General features: G+C 55.1%; 2 protein-coding genes across 3 annotated transcripts; one reads left to right on the top strand and one right to left on the bottom strand.

Annotated features, from left to right (window-relative positions):
* The first annotated feature begins 10594 nt into the window (after positions 1-10594).
* On the top strand, positions 10595-12429 carry CLDN4 (claudin 4). Its single transcript, XM_019988342.2, has one exon. It carries the CDS (start codon positions 10969-10971, stop codon positions 11596-11598), a length of 630 nt encoding a protein of 209 aa, XP_019843901.2. The 5' UTR covers positions 10595-10968; the 3' UTR covers positions 11599-12429.
* Positions 12430-13317: 888 nt separating this feature from the next.
* METTL27 (methyltransferase like 27) lies at positions 13318-17678 on the bottom strand. 2 transcript variants are annotated; one of them, XM_019988359.2, is made up of 6 exons: positions 17606-17678; positions 17200-17317; positions 16549-16677; positions 16201-16336; positions 15721-15813; positions 13318-13707 (listed from the first exon to the last, which is right to left on the bottom strand). In XM_019988359.2, exons 2-6 carry the CDS (start codon positions 17314-17316, stop codon positions 13445-13447), a joined length of 738 nt encoding a protein of 245 aa, XP_019843918.2. In that variant the 5' UTR covers position 17317; positions 17606-17678; the 3' UTR covers positions 13318-13444. The 2 variants fall into 2 exon arrangements, with proteins under 2 accessions (XP_019843918.2, XP_019843917.2); XM_019988358.2 differs by having other exon boundaries at positions 17200-17320; positions 17606-17661.
* Between the last annotated feature and the right edge of the window lie 629 nt (positions 17679-18307).

The following is an 18307-nucleotide window of genomic DNA, read 5'->3' as shown; positions in this document are numbered from 1 at the left end:
ATCTGACCACTCCTGCGTGTCCACAGCGGGACTGGCAACCCTTGAAGACAGGGCCTGACGGTTTCTGAGTTTCTCTCCAGCTCCAGCAAGCTGGAGTTCAGTCACATCTCGAAAACAAACAAATTTGAGCGTCTTAATGCTTGTTGCAGTGGTTACACACACTGCTGGGTTCAAATCCTGCCTCCACGAGCTGTGTGACCTGGTGGAAGTCACTTTAAATGCTCTAAGCTTTGGTTTCTACATTAGTAGACTGGGACGGTATCCCCCTCCCTCCCCTTTTTCAATGTTTATTTTTCAAAGAAAAACAGCAGCAGCCAATTGGAAACCTGTGTATTCTTCAATTCCAGTTTTGTTTAATTTAGAAATGACTTACTGATCCACTGTTTTAAACACTCCTCTTTCCTCTTTAAATATTTATCTTTTACTTGTGTTGAATTCTTCAAAGGAGATTGTTTCAGTATATATCTCCAGGTCCTTGCTTTGCTACTTTAACCAAATACATAAAGAAAAATAAAAATGCAAAACGCAATTCCATCATGCACTTGTGCACGTTAAGGGCTCCAATCATCAAAAATAGAAAAGAGGGGACTTCTCTGGTGGTTCAGAGGCTAAGACTCTGCACCCCCAATGCAGGGGGACCTGGGTTCCATATCTAATCAGGGAACTAGATCCTACGTGCTGTAACTAAGAGCTCACATGCTGCAACTAAAGATCCCACGTGCTGCAACTAAGACACAGAATAACCAAATAAATAAAAGCAAAATATTTTAAAAAAATAGACAAAGGAAAACTTTTTGGAACAGCCAGTTAAGTGAATTAAAAAAAAGACTCACATGAATTTGGCTTCGTTGGGGCAGAAATCCATTCCTATTATCCATCTCATCACAGGGTTGTGCAGGGTAACAGAGGTTGTGTGGAGCCTTCCTGGCACCTGATAGACATTTGACAAGTGATCATTATTATTTTGGGAGAAGCTCTACTGATAAATTGGGTTGGCCAAAAAGTTCAATTTGGTTTTAAGTAAAAATAAAAGACATATTTTGGGGGACTTCCCTGGTGGTGTGGTGGCTAAGACTCTGAGCTTCCAGTGCAGGGGGCCTGGATTCAATCCTCATAACCACAGTCAGTTTTAGAACATTTTCATCATACCTAAGAGCAGCCCCATACCCTCTATGACCCTACCCCACGTCCTCTCCAGCCCTAAGTCACTCATCTATTTGCTGTCTCTGTAGATTTGCCTGTTCTAGATGTTTCATGGAAACAGAATCATGCACTATGTGACCTTTCTCGCTGACACTTGCATTTAGCGTGTTTTCAAGGTTCATTCATGTTGTAGCATATATCAGTACTTCATTCCTTTTTATGGCTGAAAAATAATTTCAATAAATGAATATTGCCCACTTGGTTGATCAGCTCATCCTCTGATGGCCACTTGGGCTGTTTCCTCTTTGGCTATTGGAATCGTGCTGCTGTGAACATTCAGGTAGCTATTATTATTAATAATATAGATACTAGTATATAATACATTATCAACATATTGTATTATTATTAATATATTGTGTTATTATTGATAATATATTAATTAATAAGATAATGAGGCCTGAGCTCTCCAGACTGTCCAGAGCACATAGAAGGGAAAGAGCCGGGGGGGTGTCATTTTGTACCAGATTTATCCCAGAGGGAGGTCCCGGGCCACAGAGTTACATGGGATGGGGGGGTCACCTCCCCATCAGCAGGGAAGCCTGGTGTGTACAGATATGATTCAGGATATGAATGCGGAGTAGGCTGGGCCAGACTTTAGTACAGGGGAAGGATTGTTGGTGCCTGGGTTAGACTTCTGTGGTGAGTTGGGGTTGGGAGCAAGTGGGTATGGAGGGTGAAGCCTGTAGGAGGCCAGAGAGGAGGATGAGGAAACAATGGCTGGTGTGAGTGTGTGTGAGTGATTATTGCCACATCAGTTTGCCTTTGCTCTCTCCCCTTCCCCATTCCCAGCAGCAAGAGGTCAGGCTTGGGACTGGGGTGGGGTGGAAAAAGAGTCAAGGTCCCCCTGAGCTTGACCTTGAGGGAAAGGCCAAGGTCAAGAAGAGCTGGGAGTTGGTGTTCTGGACTGGGGACAGGAGGAATGGATGTGGGAGAGAATCCTCCATTGGGACGCAATGACTATGGGGTGTGGGTGACTTGAGAGTGTGCCCTGTCAGGTGTCAGAGGAAGTTCCTACTGTGTGCTCCTACTGTGCATCCGCCACTGTTCACAGGATTCACCTTTTAGTTGACAACTGTAGGGTTCCTGGCCAGTGATTTCTGATGCCTGGGTGTGGCCGGGAGGTTACCGAGCCCCAGGCCCTGAAGGGGCCACCCACACTGGAGCTTGGAGGTTTCCAGGGCAATCAGGGCTTGGCCTTGACTTATGATTCAAGAAAGTATTTCTCTCAGTGTCCTGGGATGTTGAGTTTCCCTGATCAGAGATGGAGCTGCAGGAAGATCTGAGGTTGAGGACATTTGCTTCATATTGAAGAAATGTTAGCCAGCCTGGCAAAGAGCTGGAATGAGGTCGGTTAAAAGAAAATAAACACACGGGACCCTTGGTGTACACCCGAGTGTGGTGGGGCAGCTTCATGCCGATGTGTGTGGTCTGAGTGGGCCCTGGGGGTGGACGGCTGTGGGGAGATGCTGAGGGGCAGTGACATGAAGCCAGTGGCAGCTGGCCAGGCCCCCGGGCACCTGCAGTCCCTCAGCATCATCGGAAGGAGGCAGGGAGTGGACGGGCAGAGAAGGAAGGGTGGGACCAAGGGCCTTGCGTGAGCTCTCAGGCCCATGACAGAAGCTCAAACCATGCAGCTTAAGCCCTGCTATAAAGCACCTTGAAAAGGAAAAAAAGTTCAAACTAACCACAAGCGTGGCTGCTCCCAGCTGATGGGGCAGGTCGGGGCCGGCTGCACCCTTCCCCAGGGCTAGACTGATCCAGAACTGGGAGCCAGCAGAGAATGAGGGCTGGGCCAGAGGGTATACCTGGCAGTGGCACAAAGATCTGCCTGATGAACTAGGCCCCAAGCGGGCCAGGGGTCAGGACCTGTGGGTGGTGTCTCCCCCATCCATGCCTGGAGGCACTTGGACAGGAGGAAGTCTGGAGGGGCCCGAAGGCCAGGCCTGGGAGCCTTCTCGCCAGGAGGAGAGTGCAATTAATATGATCTCTGAGTCACCTGGGGCTGGGGTGCCCCTCGTGATCCTTAGACTTCTGGTTTGGTCCCTGGCTTGTCACCACTGACTCACTGGCTACCTACCTGGGAGTAGTACCCTGGCTGGCCTACTGGTTTCTCTCTTCCTCTCAGTGTGTCATGGAAGCAGAGATAGCTTTTCTGTAAGGCGGAGTCATCAGGTGTAAGCTGCCCAGGCTGCTGGGAGGGAAAACGTGCTAGGTTCCAGGGTCCTCTGGGTTCTCCATGGAGTTCTCATTTCATGTTCCAGAGGTCTCCACTGGAGGGATGAGGAGGAGGTGAGTCAAGGTGAACCCAGCCCCTGGCTCTGTCCACTGGAGAGCTCAGTCTGTCCTGACCTGGGGCCAGCAGGGCTGCTGTGGGGTCAAGATGTCCCATAATGTCCTAAGGCTCCATCCATGTGTCTTCTCATCCAGTTAAGAAGTCACAGCTAGCTGGGCCTGCCCTTGACTGCCCATGACTCCCCTGGGCCTCCAAGCTTTGAGCTGGGTACTAGTGGTTTTTCCTGATGTGCCCAACGTGCCTTCCAGACTCCACAAGCCCCCCAAAAGGCCCCCCAGTCTCCCTGACCCTCTTTTTAGAGAACTCTCTCCTTTCCATACACTTCCATGCTTTTACTCGCCTTTCACAGCTCTCCTCTCCCCTCTCCCTCCTCCAGAAAGTCTGCCTTAGGCCTCAAGATGCTGCTGCCTGTGGCTCCTCCAGAGACCATAGAGTGGCTTCTCTGGGCTAGGGAATTGTCTGTGTAGATCAGGGGGGTCTCAAGGTCAGCTGTCATTCATTTGCTCAGTTGTGTCCAATTCTGTGACCCCATGGACTGCAGCACACCAGGCTTCCCTGTCCTTCACCATCTCCCAGAGTTTGCTCAAATTCATATCCATTGACCTCAGGGTCAGGCACGAGCTCAGTTCCCCACTGTTCTCAATATTTTTGTGCCCCTGGAATGTCATCTGAGTTCTCCAAGCCTTAGTTTTCTCATCTCTGAAATGCCCTGCATGGTTTTGTAGTGAGATACGATAACTTGCGGAGAAGGCAATGGCACCCTACTCCAGTACTCTTGCCTAGAAAATCCCATGGACGGAGGAGCCTGGTGGGCTGCAGTCCATGGGGTCCTAAGAGTCGGACACGACTGAGCAACTTCACTTTCACTTTTCACTTTCATGCATTGGAGAAGGAAATGGCAACCCACTCCAGTGTTCTTGCCTGGAGAATTCCAGGGACGGGGGAGCCTGGTGGGCTGCCGTCTATGGGGTCGCACAGAGTCGGACACAACTGAAGCGACTTAGCAGCAGCAGCAGCAGCCGCCGCAGCAGCAGCACGATAACTTGTCATAATACTAAGGCACGTAGCCCACTCCCTGGCCCAACTCTTGCTGACCAGTGGGAAGAGAGACCTGGCTGGAAGGAGGATTCTCTGGCTGGGGGGTCGAGGCCGGGAAGGTATGGACTGGGCAGGACTGATCCCTCCAAAGGGTTATTGGGTCCTCAGGGATCCCCTGGCCTTTAGGTCCTCTTCTTCCTCTGCCTATGGAAAACAGAAATCTTACAACCAGGAGACAGGGGTTGCTCTGAAGTGAGGTAGGGGGAGCAGGAGGGAGGGATGGGTTGGGGTAGGGGGGAAGGAGTTTTCCTGTCCCTGCGATGGACCCCTCTGAGAAGTAGGGGACAGCTTGTGAAGAGCAGACAGCAGGGTGGGATGGTGGGGATGGCTGCAGTCTTGCATAAATACAGGCTCTTTAAAACTGCCAGGCAGAAGCTCGACTCAGGAGGACTAATTTAATGGAAAGTAATTAAAAACCGCTGGCTCAGTGGTAAAGAATCCACCTGCCAGGGCAGGAGATGCAGGAGGGACAGGTTACATCCCTGGGTGGGGAAGATTCCCTGGAGGAGGAAATGGCAACCTATTGCAGTATTCTTGCCTGGGGAATCCCATGGACAGAGGAGCCTGGCGGGCGACAGTCCATGGGGTCGAAAAACAATTAAAAACTCATTTTCACCCATCTTTCAGTCTCCTCCCCTTCACAGAACCCTTCCCCCGCATCTGAGCCCCTCTCTCTCACCAAGCCCATTCAGAGCATCTGCAACCCCTACTCAGCCCTGCCTGGCCTGCGTGCGCTCTCTCTTTCTCTCTGAACCCATCTCCACCCCAACCCCATCCCTCATCCTTCCATCCTGTCACGGGAAGTGCTGGCCTTGCCTGGACTATGGGACTGTAACCAGCAGCAAGGTCTTGCTCCTCCTCCTTGGAGATGCCACCCCACCCCCCGCCTTCTCCCTCCATACATGTGGGGCCCAGCCTGGGGGCAGCACTGGCTCAGCCAGTCCAGCCAGGCTGGGCAGCTGGGCCTCTTGTGCAACCAGGCCTGTCATTACCCTTTCCTGGGCCAACTGGGGAGGAGGGCCACCAGTGTGGGCTGTCAGGCCGCAGGCGGAAGGGCTACCCGCTCAACCGAGGGCCTGGCCTCCACTTCTGAGCCCAGAGCCCGTGGCTTTCTAGGGCCTGGGCTGGACCCTCCAGACCCTTGTCAGGGCAGCCAGAAGAATCTCAGTGGACTAAGTGGGCCTTGATACCCTGTTTTCACGGAGCCTCCCAGTCTCAGAGGGAGATGCTGTCGTCCTCCTTGCCTGGATGAGAAAATTGGCTGAGCGAGTTTGAATCTATTGCCCAGTATCACAGAATCGGTAGTGACAGAGTTGGGACTCAACTGAAGGATGGTTGGGGTCGTCTTAGATGAGAGCCATGAAGACACCACATTCTGCTCCAGATTTCGGAAGTACCAGCTGGGGACCCAGCCCTCCCAGCCAGCGCTGGGTCTTGCCTGCTGAAATCTCCATCGTTGCTAGAGCCATCAAGAGGTGGCCAGCGCACACTGGCCCGGGTTTGGATGTGAACACCCGTTTGCTGAAAGCATCTAGGAGATCCTGCTTCCGGGACAATCCAGGGAGATGGCTCACAAGTGACTCAGTGACACAATCTTTACACTCACAGGGAATTAGGACTCCCCTTTGCAGATTATTTACTGAAACTTAAACAAATTTTTAACTTAATGACATTGTCTGTGGTTAAAAAACAACAGGATCTTAACTTGTGTCCGTGGGCAGAGAAGTTAATGAACTCCTGCAAAAACAAGTCATTTAGAAACAACTTTCGGCTAGACTAATTTTTCAGCTGAGAGTGAAACTGCTTCTTTTTTTCTTCAAAAAAGCCATTTGGTTTTATACTGATCAAAACGTTATGTCTGGGGAAGAATAAACTTTTTTTTTTTTTTTTTTTCTTGGCTGCACTGCACAGCATGTGGGATCTTAGTTCCCTCACCAGGGATGGAAACTGCACCCCTTGCATTTGAAGCGTGGAATCTTTAACCACTGGATCACTAGGGAAGTCACAAGAAGAATGATTTTAAGCTGACACTGACTTACTGGCTTTGGAGTTCCAGGTCCCATAAGATGAGTGAAGGGGCCGAGACCTGGGTCTGCTCAACCCTCAGAGATTCTTCTGGGTGCCTGGCAGGGGTCTGGTGGACCCGCACAGACCAGGGAGGGACAAAGAAAGTTCAGAAGGTAGCAGAGCACCTCAGGGTTGGATGAGACACTTTATCTGTCCCTTTCCCAGGGACACTCAGGGAGCTGGGCACGAGCACTGTGCGTGTGTGTGTGTGTGTGTGTGTGTGCTGTGATCAAAGACTTGGCTGAGCCCCTGGGGCCCTGGGGCCCCTGGTCTGAGAAGTCCTAGTGGAACCAGAGCTGAGGGGCTGTTGGTTTGGGACATAAACTTGGCTCTTTCCTCTTCAAGCTTTTCAGCTCACAAAGGATTTTCATATCCTCATCTTATTTCACATCTGGGAGAGGTGCTAACGCCTTCAGTTTTCAAAGAGAGGTGATGCTCAGATGTGGAGCTGGCTTCCCCCGAGGTTACAGGGCTGGTGAGAGGTTATGGGCAGGGATGGGTGAGATGATCTGGTTGGGAAAGAGGGTTATCATAGATTTAAAAAACCAGCATGTGGTGGCTCAGTGGTAAAGAACCCGTCTGCCAAGGCAGGAGACGTGGGTTTGATCCCTGGGTTAGGAAGATCCCCTTGAGAAAGAAATGGCCACCCACTCCAGTATTCTTGCCTGGAAAATCCCATGGACAGAGGAGCCTGGTGGGCTACAGTGCATGGGGTCACAAAAGAGTTGGACACAACTTAGCACTTAGAAAAGTGTAAGACACAATTCTATTGGCATAAAATTAGTGTCTGTTGGGAGAAAGAAAAAGATGTAAGTGCTAACCCTGCCCTCCCAGCCTCAAAAGCAAAAGTGATGAATGGCAGACACATTATTAAAGTGTCACAGTGAAAGGTTGTCTAAGCTGTTGGGAGGACCAGGCTTGGGGAGCCAGAGTGGGTGTAGCAGAAGTGTTCTGGCTTCACTGGTGTTTTTCCTTTTCCTGGGAGGGGCCCAGCCAGTGTCTCCTGGCATGAATGAAGCATCAACAAATAGCTCTCCAGCTCCACTCATGTGCAGAGGGTTCATGGCTCCCCCAGGACTGGCTCCTAATTCTCTTTCATACCTGGGCACCTCCAGCTCTGCCTGAGCTCCCCCACAGAGCCCCCCTACCCACCCCCACACCTCCCCCCTTAGCTTGTCCTCTGGGGCTCTCCTGCAGCTGTCCACCTCTCTAGCTCTCAGCCCCTCCCCCATCTCTGATGTGCTTGGCTGAGCTGGGAAGGACAGCTTCTTAGTCATTTCTGTTGGGCCACACGTAGAAGGTTCTAGGGCCTGAGTGCTTCCCCACCCCTACTCCTGCTTCTCCAAGTGCCAGCTGACGGTGTCCCAGAACGAGAGCCGGAAGTTGGCAGGGGCTGTCGTGGGGTGAATGAAGGCCTGGCCATCTGGCCAATTCACTCCTGTAGGCAGAAACCTTACAGAAGGGCTGGGATGACCGGCCCGCCCCATGTTGGGCAAGCTCTCCCCCTCCCCAGCCCTCTCTAGGCCTCAGTTTACCCGTCTGTGCAGAGGCAGTAAGAGTCTTTGCCCGGCTCACTGATGGGCAGGCTGTGATGAGGTCATCCCAGAGAAGCACTTATCCTGCATCTCAAAGGGTAGTTATCTCTGTTGCTCAGTCCACAGCCTGTGTGCGTGCCGTTCCTCAAAGCCTTGTAAGGAAAACGCCAGGAAGGCGTGGTCCTGGCAGAAACCATCCCTGTTTGTGTTGCTGTGTGTGCTTGGGAGTGAGGCCGGGGGAGGGGAACCGGAATAATGCCTCCTGCCTTACTGAGCACCCAGTATGTGTCAAACTGGGCACTGAGCTCTGAGGTTGAATATCCTCAGGAGCCCCCAGCATCGTCCAGCCCCAGGCTTGACGCCCTGGGGCGGAGGCTTTGTGTCTAATCTGACCCAGACACAGTTCTTTGAGCTTCCTGAAAGAGAGCTTGCGTGACTTGGGTGGAAGCCTTCTGTGAGCTATCTGAAGCGTGCTGATGGCCGGTGGAGCCCCCAGCCTTGTAGGGGAGACCGAAGTGTTTACAGTCAACCACAGTACAGGACTTCAGCTTCTCCATCAAGCTAGGTGATGCCCGCCAGCCCTGTGGTTCCACGGGCCATCAGCACACTTCAGATAGCTCACAGAAGGCTTCCACCCAAATCACGCAAGCTCTCTTTCAGGAAGCTCAAGGAACACTGTCTGGGTTGGATTATACACCCAGCTGCCCCAGGGCGTCAGGCATGGGGCTGGATGATGCTGGGGGCTCGGGGACTAATGGGAGCCCTGGCCCCTGGGATGAGCTGCCCAGCATGTGGAGCTCTGCAGCACGTGGATCACGTAGGGTGCCCTTGATCCAGTCAGGATGAGCCCGGCCACTCTCTCTCACCTCCATAATGGCTGCTTCTTTAGGTTCCCAAAGTCCTCGGCCCTGAATCAGGCCCTTCCTGGTCCTCTGCCTGCTTTCATCTTCATTCTGTCTCCAGAGACTCCCCCTTCTTTTTTTTTTTTTTAATTTATTTTTGTATGTGGACCATTTAAAAAGTCTTTGTTGAATTCATTACAATACTGCTTCTGTTTTATGTTTTGGTTTTTTGGCCCAGGAGGCATGTAGGGTCTTAGCTCCCTGACCAGGAATCGAACCAGCATCCCCTGCGTTGGGAAGGGAAGTCTTACCCACCGGACCACCGGAGAAGTCCCCCAGAAAGCCGCTCAGCCTGCATCCACTGCCTCTGTTCACAGCCCAGGGCTCCGCGGTGCCCGAGGCAGACATTTCTGGCTCTTTCGCTCTGGCCCCTCCCCCACTCCCCCTGTCTCTGGTCAGACTGGATTCCTCTGAATCCGTCTGGCTCCCAGAACTGGCTGCATTTCCCTACCTTGGGCACCTTTGTCCTCGCTGTTCCCTCTCTCTGTTCTCCTTCCCCTAGTCTGGCTGCCTTGCCCAACTCCAGGGGGACCCCTCCATGGAGATTTCTGTCCTCAGAGTCCTCTGCTGCACAACCCAAGAATTCAGTGCCGCCTGGAGTTGAGCCAGGCAGCTCCTCCTCCCAATCAGGCCCCCTCCCTGGCAACCCCATCTCCAACTCCATCTGATTTAACCCTCCCCTTCGAAGTCTCGTGGGACTTTGCTCCCGCTCTGGCTTTATCCGAGGACCGCTCTGTGTATCTTCACTAAGTAAACAACTGTTTGTTGGGCTGAAGTCCCCACAGTCTGACCCATGGCTTTCTCTTGCTGACTTCCCCCACCACCTAGTTCTGGCCAAGCCAGCTTAGCTCCAGCAGCAACTGGCTGAAACTTCTCAGCTTGGGGGTCCGGGAGTGGGGTGGAGCAGGCTTCCTTCTCTCTTTGGCCAAAAAGGTGTCTCCTCCAACACCCATCCTCCGCAGGGCTGGGAAGCCAGGTGATGGTGGGGAGAGAGGAGGAGGGCAGGTGAGGGACCCAGGAGTCCCGGCGCCCCCCAGCCCCTTGCTCCTTAAAACTGGACCTCACCAGGCCAATGTCCAGACCTCAGGTGAGGATGGTGGCTGGTGAGACTCTTAGCTATTAATAATTATCAGGCCAGTGATGAAGCTGATACAGACTCTGCCAACAGTAATCAAGGTGGGGCTGCTCTTTGGCATTTCCAGGACTCTATCCTCAGACCCTCTCCCTGAAGGTGGTCACACAATCCCCCACTCCCACCCCGTCCATCCATCGAAGCCTGGAATGAGGGAGCTCTGGGACGTGGGGATCCTTCTCTTCAGGTCCCCAACCCAGCTGGGCCTGACTCCTCCTCTGGCCCCTCAGGGATGTCCAGGTGCTTGGAGGCTGTGACTCAGTGTCTGTCTCCTGGGTGACCTCAACAGGGGCCTGGGGGCAGGGGGAAAGGGCAGTTTCCTCTGAGACTGGATCGTGACTCAGGGGCCCAGGGCTGGGACCTGAAAGTCCCTTTGTTGGCAGGCTCAGGAATCTAGAGGAACTGGTCAGGGGGGCGGCTCCAGGGACTGAAAGCCCTCCCTCGGCCTCCGCCCCTCCCGCGGAGCACCATATAACCGCTCCAGTTTTGAGCCCGCGAGCTTGTGGCAGCTGTTGGCAGGAAGGGAACTGGTCGGGTCACATTCGCTGGGTTTGTGCCTCTCTCGGGAGAGACGCCTGAAGCGGCTCCAACTGGCTTTGCCCCCGGACTCCCTCCCGGTGTAAGGCCTTGCTGCGAAGTAGCCGTCCGCGGCTCTCGGACTCCTACAGCCTCCAGAGCCGGATCCTCAGCGCCTTTTCAGGTCCTAGACGCGTCTCGCCTCTTCGCCGACGCTGAGCCATGGCTTCCATGGGGCTGCAGGTGATGGGCATCGCGCTGGCCGTGCTGGGCTGGCTGGGCGCCATCCTGAGCTGCGCGCTGCCCATGTGGCGCGTGACGGCCTTCATCGGCAGCAACATCGTCACGTCGCAGACCATCTGGGAGGGCCTATGGATGAACTGCGTGGTGCAGAGCACCGGCCAGATGCAGTGCAAGGTGTACGACTCGCTGCTGGCGCTGCCGCAGGACCTGCAGGCGGCCCGTGCCCTCATCGTCATCTGTATCATCCTGGCCGTGTTTGGCGTGCTGTTGTCGGTGGTGGGCGGCAAGTGCACCAACTGTGTGGATGATGAGAGCTCCAAGGCCAAGATCATGATCGTGGCCGGCGTGGTGTTCCTGCTGGCCGGCCTGCTGGTGATGGTGCCCGTGTCCTGGACAGCTAACAACGTCATCCGCGACTTCTACAACCCCCTGGTGGCCTCGGGCCAGAAGCGGGAGATGGGGGCCTCACTCTACGTGGGCTGGGCCGCCGCTGGCTTGCTGATCCTTGGGGGGGCCCTGCTCTGCTTCAACTGCCCGCCCCGAAACGACAAGCCCTACTCCGCTAAGTACTCCGCCGCCCGCTCCGCCCCAGCCAGCAACTATGTCTAAGGCACTACTGTTGACTCTTTTTAATTTTTTTTCCTTTCGTCTTTGTTTCTCCCTGGACTGAGCTCACTGCAATCTGTGACCCTAGGCGGATGGCCCGGCCATGGGCAGCAGGGGACCGGGTTAGCAGCCCCCAGAGCCTCCTGGCTCTCTCGGACACTTTCTCAATGCCACCTCAAAAACCAGCAAGGAGGAATGGAAAGAGACTCCTGGGCCACCCTCCTCTGAATGGCTGTGGACACAGGGGGCTGGCTCCTGCTGGCCAGGACAGTTCAGCCTTGACTTTGCTTGGGCTCTGCCTCTGAGTGGGTGCTCAGTGGACCATGGGGCCCACGTTGACCACCGTCCCCCTTCTTCCATCCTTCCTGCTCCACTCTGCCAGCATTCTCTGGCTGGGCCAGTGAGCACTTAGGCTGGGTCTTGCCCACGGAAACCTGGGGTCATGAGAATGGCCGCCTTGCTCACCTACCTGCCCTTGGAGCTTAGTTGCACAGAGTGGACGGACAGGTTTAGAGGGGAGGGGTGGAGGTGCTACAAACTGGTTTGGGTAGTGGTGGGGGAGGAGGCCACAGAGGTGGCCCAAGCTGCCTGCACCCCTCCAGCCCCCGACCGTGGCCCCCAGCCCCTTGATCCTGGCCACCTCTGGATCCTCCGCCCCTGCCAAGGTCATTGGCAGCCTGGAGAGGGCAGGAGGAATACTCTTTCTCTGGCCCTCATCCCAGGAAGTCCTGGGGCTTTCCCCTGCCTCCTACGTGGTTTCTGTTTTGTAATTTAAGCTATTTGTCACGGTAATTGCTATTATTTTCTACAATAAATGGGACCTGTGCACAGGAATTCTCTGTATTGATCTGATTTCAGTTGTGGACATGGGGTAGAGGGGCGGGGTTGGAGGCCTGGGCAGGGGGTTGGTAAGGGGCAGGACCCCCGTGGAGTGGCTGGGATGGGAAGACTTAACAAAACTGATATTGGGGAACTGTGAGGCATGGAAACTGGCCCTGACCTTTGTAGCCACCTTGCTCAAGCCCTCTGTTTGTCAGTGTAAAGCCCAGGATCCTCGTGAAGTGCTGGGGACCCTAGAAGGGAGGACACAGGAGAACAGCCAGCCCTGGGGGATGGGCCACCTGCCCTCTCCCACTTTTGTTCAAGGTTTGTCTGGGCTGCCAGGCTGGTCAGCTCACCCTCCAGATCCTTTCTCCCAGCCTGTGCTCAGGCTGTCCCTGCCCTCAGCCTGGAATGTCTTTTTTCCCTCCTCCACCCTCTGAACCCTGTTAGTCCTGAAGGCCCGGCTCCCCGCCTCCTCCTCCATGAAGCCTTCCTGTGGCTCCTGTATGGAGGAGTTATCATCGGCCCTGGGCACATCCCCACCAGTGCTGGTGCTGACTAGTCACCCAGGCCCTTTCACCTGCCCGGCTCTGGGGCAGCCTCCAAGCTACGCCCTTAGATCCTTCACTCTGCATTCCAATCCCTCTAGAGATGAGGAAACCGAACCCAGGACACGTGAAAGTATTCGGCCAGATGTGTGAGCATGGGTTCCTGGTCTGTGGGTTAGAGGGAGGGGGCCTTCCACGTTGGGAGGAGTCATGGAGTCGCATCTGTGGCCCTGCATGCCAAGGCCCAGGGACAGCCAGGGATGGGGGCCCTCTTTGTCCTGTTTCTTCCCTCTGTCTCCCACTGAGACAGACATCACTCTGGCGGGGGGTGAGAAAAACCACAGCGCCAGAATTCTGATGCCCACTTTGGGTCTCATTTAATAGGCACAGCTCTCCTGGGGGCAGGGGTGACTCACTGGCTTCATTTTACAGGCAAAGCAGAGGGTGAGGCCACAGGAGGGTTAGAGGCCAGCTGGGGGCTAGGCACCGGGCCTCCCTCCCTCAGCCTGGGCTGCCGCCTGCTTCCGGTACAGGTAGATGATACCGGAGATGAAGCCGTCACTGTCGGAGGTGCCAGGCCTCACCTCGAGCTCGGAGGTGGCCAGTTCCCACTGGTCTACAGGCCGGGCCACCAGGCGTTCCCATGCCCCGGCCTGCTCCAGCCTGTCCAGGGTAGCCTCCAGCGCCTCTTTGTATCGCAGGTTAGATGGGTTGGTCCTGGTGGTCAGACACACCAGCCCACCTGGGGAGGAGTGGGAGAGGAGCAGGTGAGTGGGGGGAGGGCGGGAGCCAGGGACAGGGAAGTTTGTCCCCTTCCCACTCGCATCCTCACAGGCAGAAGTCCTCCCAGCTTTGAACCCAGGCCGGCTGTTTTCCATCTCCAAGCCTCTGGGGCCCACTGCCCCCTCCCCCAGGCATACCTTCTGCTCCCCCAGCTTGATGGCCTCCTATGTACCTTTCAAGGCTCAAGGATCCTTTCCGCTGGGAATTCTTGGCTGAATCCCCTTGACAGAGGGGGCTACCTTCTCACTGCTCACCCAGTCTGTCTGCTGGAGGGTATGGTTGTGTCTGAACACTCATGGGCTTTGGACCTAGAGCAAGTCCCTTCACCTCTTGGCGCCTCAGTTTCCCAGCTTACAAAGCGAGGAAGGTTACCCTGTCTCACAGGAAGGCCAGCACATTCAATAAGCACTGGCTGAATGAATGAGTGACCTCGTCCCTCCAGGTCTTCTCTAGGCACCTACTGTATGCCCAGCACGGGCTCAGATATACTCAGGAGAGACAGGGGTCTGGAAGGCTTCCTGGAGGAGGAGGTAAGGAGAAGCAGGGTGCTACTGGTGGAGAGGGGGCTTTGTAGAGGAAAGGCTCTGAAGCAGAAGAGCCTGTGACCTGTGGGCAGGCAGATTGGCCAGCTAAGGGGTCTGGCAAGCCCAGGCTGGGCAAGGTGGCCTGGTCTCCTTACTGATACAGGTGATGGAAGTTTCCTGTCCCCCTGAGCCTGATCACTACCTCTCTCTCTGACCCCAACACGATGTCCTTGCATCTGTCAGCCTCTGTGGTTCCCTGAGGGTGAAGCCTGCCCGGACCTGCCCTGATTTAACCACAGCCCCTGCTGGGCCCTGCGGGCAGGAGTAGATGAGGTTTTGCTGGGATAGGGCACCTTCGGGCTTCCAGATCCTGTGCTTCAGCCGGGTCTTAACCACAGAATCCTCATACTTCATCACTCTCCTTTCTGCCTGGGACTTTGCTTAGACTGTGCGCCTGCATGTCACCGCCCCCCCCCCCCCCCCCCCCACCGCCCATGCCAGAAGTGGGAGATGCCTCTCTTCCCTGAATTCTAGGAGGACTGAACACCCACATTCCTGGGGCCTACCTCCAGCCTGGTGTTTTTCCCCTGGCCCCTTCCCAGGGTGTGTGGGGTGCGTGTGTACCTTCTCTCCAGTCCAGAGGCTCCCATGGGGTAAGGCACACAGTAGGAACACAGTAACCACAATCCCTAGCTGCACACCAGCCCCGTGTGTGGAGTTTATAGAAAAGTGCTTATATCTGTCGCTCCATTTCACAGATAAGAAAACTGAGGCCTCCAAAGTGAAAGAGACTCTTCTAATGGCTGGCTCTGAGTTAGTGGGGAAGCTGGAAGATGAGGGAACTGAACTGAGCCCCTACTATGTGCCAGGATTGAAATACAGGCCTTATAGACACTGAGTGAGCAAGTGAAAATCATTCAGTCGTGTCCAGCTTGTTGCGATTCCACGGACTATAGCCTGCCAGGCTCCTCTGTCCGTGGAATTCTCCAGGCAAGAATACTGGAGTAGGTAGTTAGTTATTCCCTTCTCCAGGGGATCTTCCTGATCCAGGGATCGAACCCAGGTCTCCCACATTGCAGGCAGATTCTTTACTGTCTGAGCCACCAGGGAAGCCCTGATAGACACTACTTCACCCAATTCTCACTGCAACGCTTGTGGGGAAGGGACTGTGGCATTCTGCTTATTGGTGAAGATGCAGAGGCCAAAAAGGAGTGGAGCTGTTTCTGGTTTCCCAAAGGCTGAGAGGCAAGATGACCACCTGGGTCTGTTGATGGTGGCAGCTGAGGCCGAGGCTGGGCTGGAAGCTGGTGGCTGAGATGCTAGGCTGTGTGACCCCAGGCACAACGCCACCACACACCTCGCTTGGCCTGAGGGGTTCTGAGGCTTGTGTCTGTGCGTGTGGAGAAGGGAAGGTGTGCGTGGGTGTGGTTGGATGGGCTGCTTCTCACCTGGCTTGGTAACTCGCAGGAGCTCAGGTATCGCACTGCAGGGCACCTGGCCATCACTGAGGGCACCCACCATCAGCACCGCGTCAAAGGTCCCTGTGTGGGCGTGCGGACATGATGTGGTGGTTTGGCTTCAGTGTGGCCTCAGACCACCCTGGAGGATGGTGTTCATGGTGGGCACTGGGGAGGGACAAGGCCTGCTGCTAGGGTCTGCAGGATCATGATCCCTTGGGCCATATGGCAGCTGTGGCTCAGTCCTGAACTGAGATAAGGTCATGGGATGGAGGTTTCAGAGGAAGCATCTCAATGCGAAATTGTCCCTCAATGAGAGATTGAGGGGCTCGGTGTGGGAGGGGACTTGGGGAGGGCTAGGCAAGGGGGATGGCGTCTTGGCAAAAGGAAGGGGCTCTGTCAGCTGTCAGGTGGGCAGGTGGGCTAGGTCAGAGGGTGGGCCTTGGGCTGTCAAGGGGGGAGGGGTAGTACCTTCAGTGCTGGGTAGTGGCTCCTGGCCCAGGATGCAGAGGTTGAGGCACTGGTAGAGGCCGCGGGCCCGGGCCTGATCCAACATCCCTGGGCTTCCATCCACCCCATGCAGCTGGTGGAAGCCCCGAGCCTGCAGCTGGGGTGGGGGAACCCACTCACAGTTCATACCTGCCACCTCCCAGGTGGGTCCCCACACCTTGAAGAGGACAGTGGGCCCCACGGTGGATGTGGCCCCAGTGTCTGGAAACAGTGAGTCTGAGCAGGCAAGTGGGGATCTGGGGCTGGGGTAGTAGGAATTTTCAGCAAGTAGGGGCTGATGGGAGGGAAGGGGGTCTGGGGTGGCCTCACCTCTGCAGCCACAAGGCCAGTACCACAGGCCGCGTCCAGGATCAGGGCAGCGTGGTGTGGACCCGGAAGGGCTTGCATGAGGCAGTCAACTGCGAGACGGGGAGCACGGTACTGCAGGGCAGCCACATCCTGGGGACAGAATGCTGAGCCAACCACCACCCCATGCTCCAGCATTTAGGGGCCCTTCTTGTGGGGTAGAGTCAACCAAGCCAAGCTGTATGTGTGTGCTGGGGGCCCAGGATCTGGTGGAACTACAGTGAGGGGAGACGCAGGTGTGAGGTGCTTTTCTCTCCCAGTGGGCCCTTTCTGTGGGCCTTGGCATCGCTGTCTGCTTAATTCATTGTGATCGCTCACAGCACCTCGTCCAGGTAGCTCCTCTGCCTGGACTCCTGTACCCGGGTGAGGAGGTCTTGGCTCCTGGTCTCTAGGGGCTGCCAATCTGGAAGAGGATCAGAGGGCAGGGCCACCGTGGTTGGGCTGAAGAGGAGTTGGATGGAGAGCAGACAGGGCTGGAGGTTGCACCCAGATCTTACTTCACTCTCACATTCATCTCCCTGGGATGATTCTAGGCTTACTATACCGGCTTTACAGACAGGAAAACTGAGGCCAGGTGAGCGGAGGAGAGCAGAGGTGAGGACATGGCCGATTTACCTGGTCATAGTTCGGAGCCCATTGGTCATAGAAGTGAAGCTTGTGGGCCAGGTCAGTGATGCCATGCGAAGCCCCAACCAGCGCACGCACCTCGGGCAGGCTCCTGCCCTCCGCCATCCTGCTGTGGGGACATGGCCCACCTAAAGCTCTAACCCCCTCCCACTCTCGTGCGGAGCAGAGGAGGCTGTCAGGACGCCTCTGCCCGGGGAACAATGCAATCTCATTTCACAGGAAGGAACACTAAGCACAGAGAGGGCGAGGCTGGACACCTGGGGGCTCAGGGCTGCGGAAGGGGTGTTTCCCGCGGTGGGGGCAGGGGGAGGACCTGCCCTCGTCTCCCAATCGGCCTTGGTGAGAGGGATTCCAGGGTAGAAGGGCCCTTAAGACGTAGGTGGTTAGAACTCACCGCCAATCTGACCCGCCAGGGAGGTGGGTGGGCTCCGGAACGCTGGGCGGGGCCTGTACTGCGAGCCTGGCCCCGCCCCCATCACCCTCAATGATTGGTTTTCCGCTGAGAGAAAATGCCCAATCAGAGCAAAGCGCTGGCAACCCGTCCCTCCACCACCAGCCAATGAGTTCAAAGTTCTTGGGAACGCCTTCAGCCTGGAAAGATTCCAGAATCTTCAGAGACGCTTTGAAAGGTATCCTGGTGGAGGTATATTTCTTTTTCCTCCCGGCTCCTGACGTCCTTTATGCTTCCCCAAAGCCTCAGCTTTTAGGCAGTAGGAGCCTTAGAATTCCGGCGGGACAAAGAGGGACGTAGGATCAGCCTTCAGTTTTAGAATAGTCACCAAGATCCATGCGAGGCTGTCCGGTAGAACGGATGATGGCTTTGTTTTATAATACACGCTGTTCAAATGGCTGTTGAGCACTTGAAGTGCGTCTAGTGCTGCTGAAACCAAACAACTCAGATTGGGACTCGAACCCAGTTGTGCTTCAGATGGAACATGAACCCACAATCTCTGGCTATGGAGCAGGCTCCAAGCACCAGAGAAGAGTGGGTCTGTAGATGGAGGAATCTGGGCCCTAGATTGTGTGGGGCAGTGTCCTCTCTACCAACCTGCATTGCATTGTAACATGAACAACAAAAAAAACTTTCATATTGTTA

The sequence above is a fragment of the Bos indicus genome, chromosome 25, assembly GCF_029378745.1.
Source record: "Bos indicus isolate NIAB-ARS_2022 breed Sahiwal x Tharparkar chromosome 25, NIAB-ARS_B.indTharparkar_mat_pri_1.0, whole genome shotgun sequence".
In the NCBI taxonomy this organism is placed as follows: domain Eukaryota; kingdom Metazoa; phylum Chordata; class Mammalia; order Artiodactyla; family Bovidae; genus Bos; species Bos indicus.
This window is presented reverse-complemented; position numbering and strand designations above follow the sequence as displayed.

Excerpts from the sequence above, each read along its gene's own strand:
- METTL27 (XM_019988359.2), bottom strand. The coding sequence starts at position 17,316 with ATGGCGGAGGGCAGGAGCCTGCCCGAGGTGCGTGCGCTGGTTGGGGCT. Across the intron at positions 16,337-16,548 it reads CTGGCCTTGTGGCTGCAGAG|CTGCAGGCTCGGGGCTTCCA; the intron begins GTGAGGCCACCC and ends CCCCCACCCCAG. Across the intron at positions 15,814-16,200 it reads GCCACTACCCAGCACTGAAG|GGACCTTTGACGCGGTGCTG; the intron begins GTACTACCCCTC and ends ACGCCCACACAG.
- CLDN4 (XM_019988342.2), top strand. The coding sequence starts at position 10,969 with ATGGCTTCCATGGGGCTGCAGGTGATGGGCATCGCGCTGGCCGTGCTG.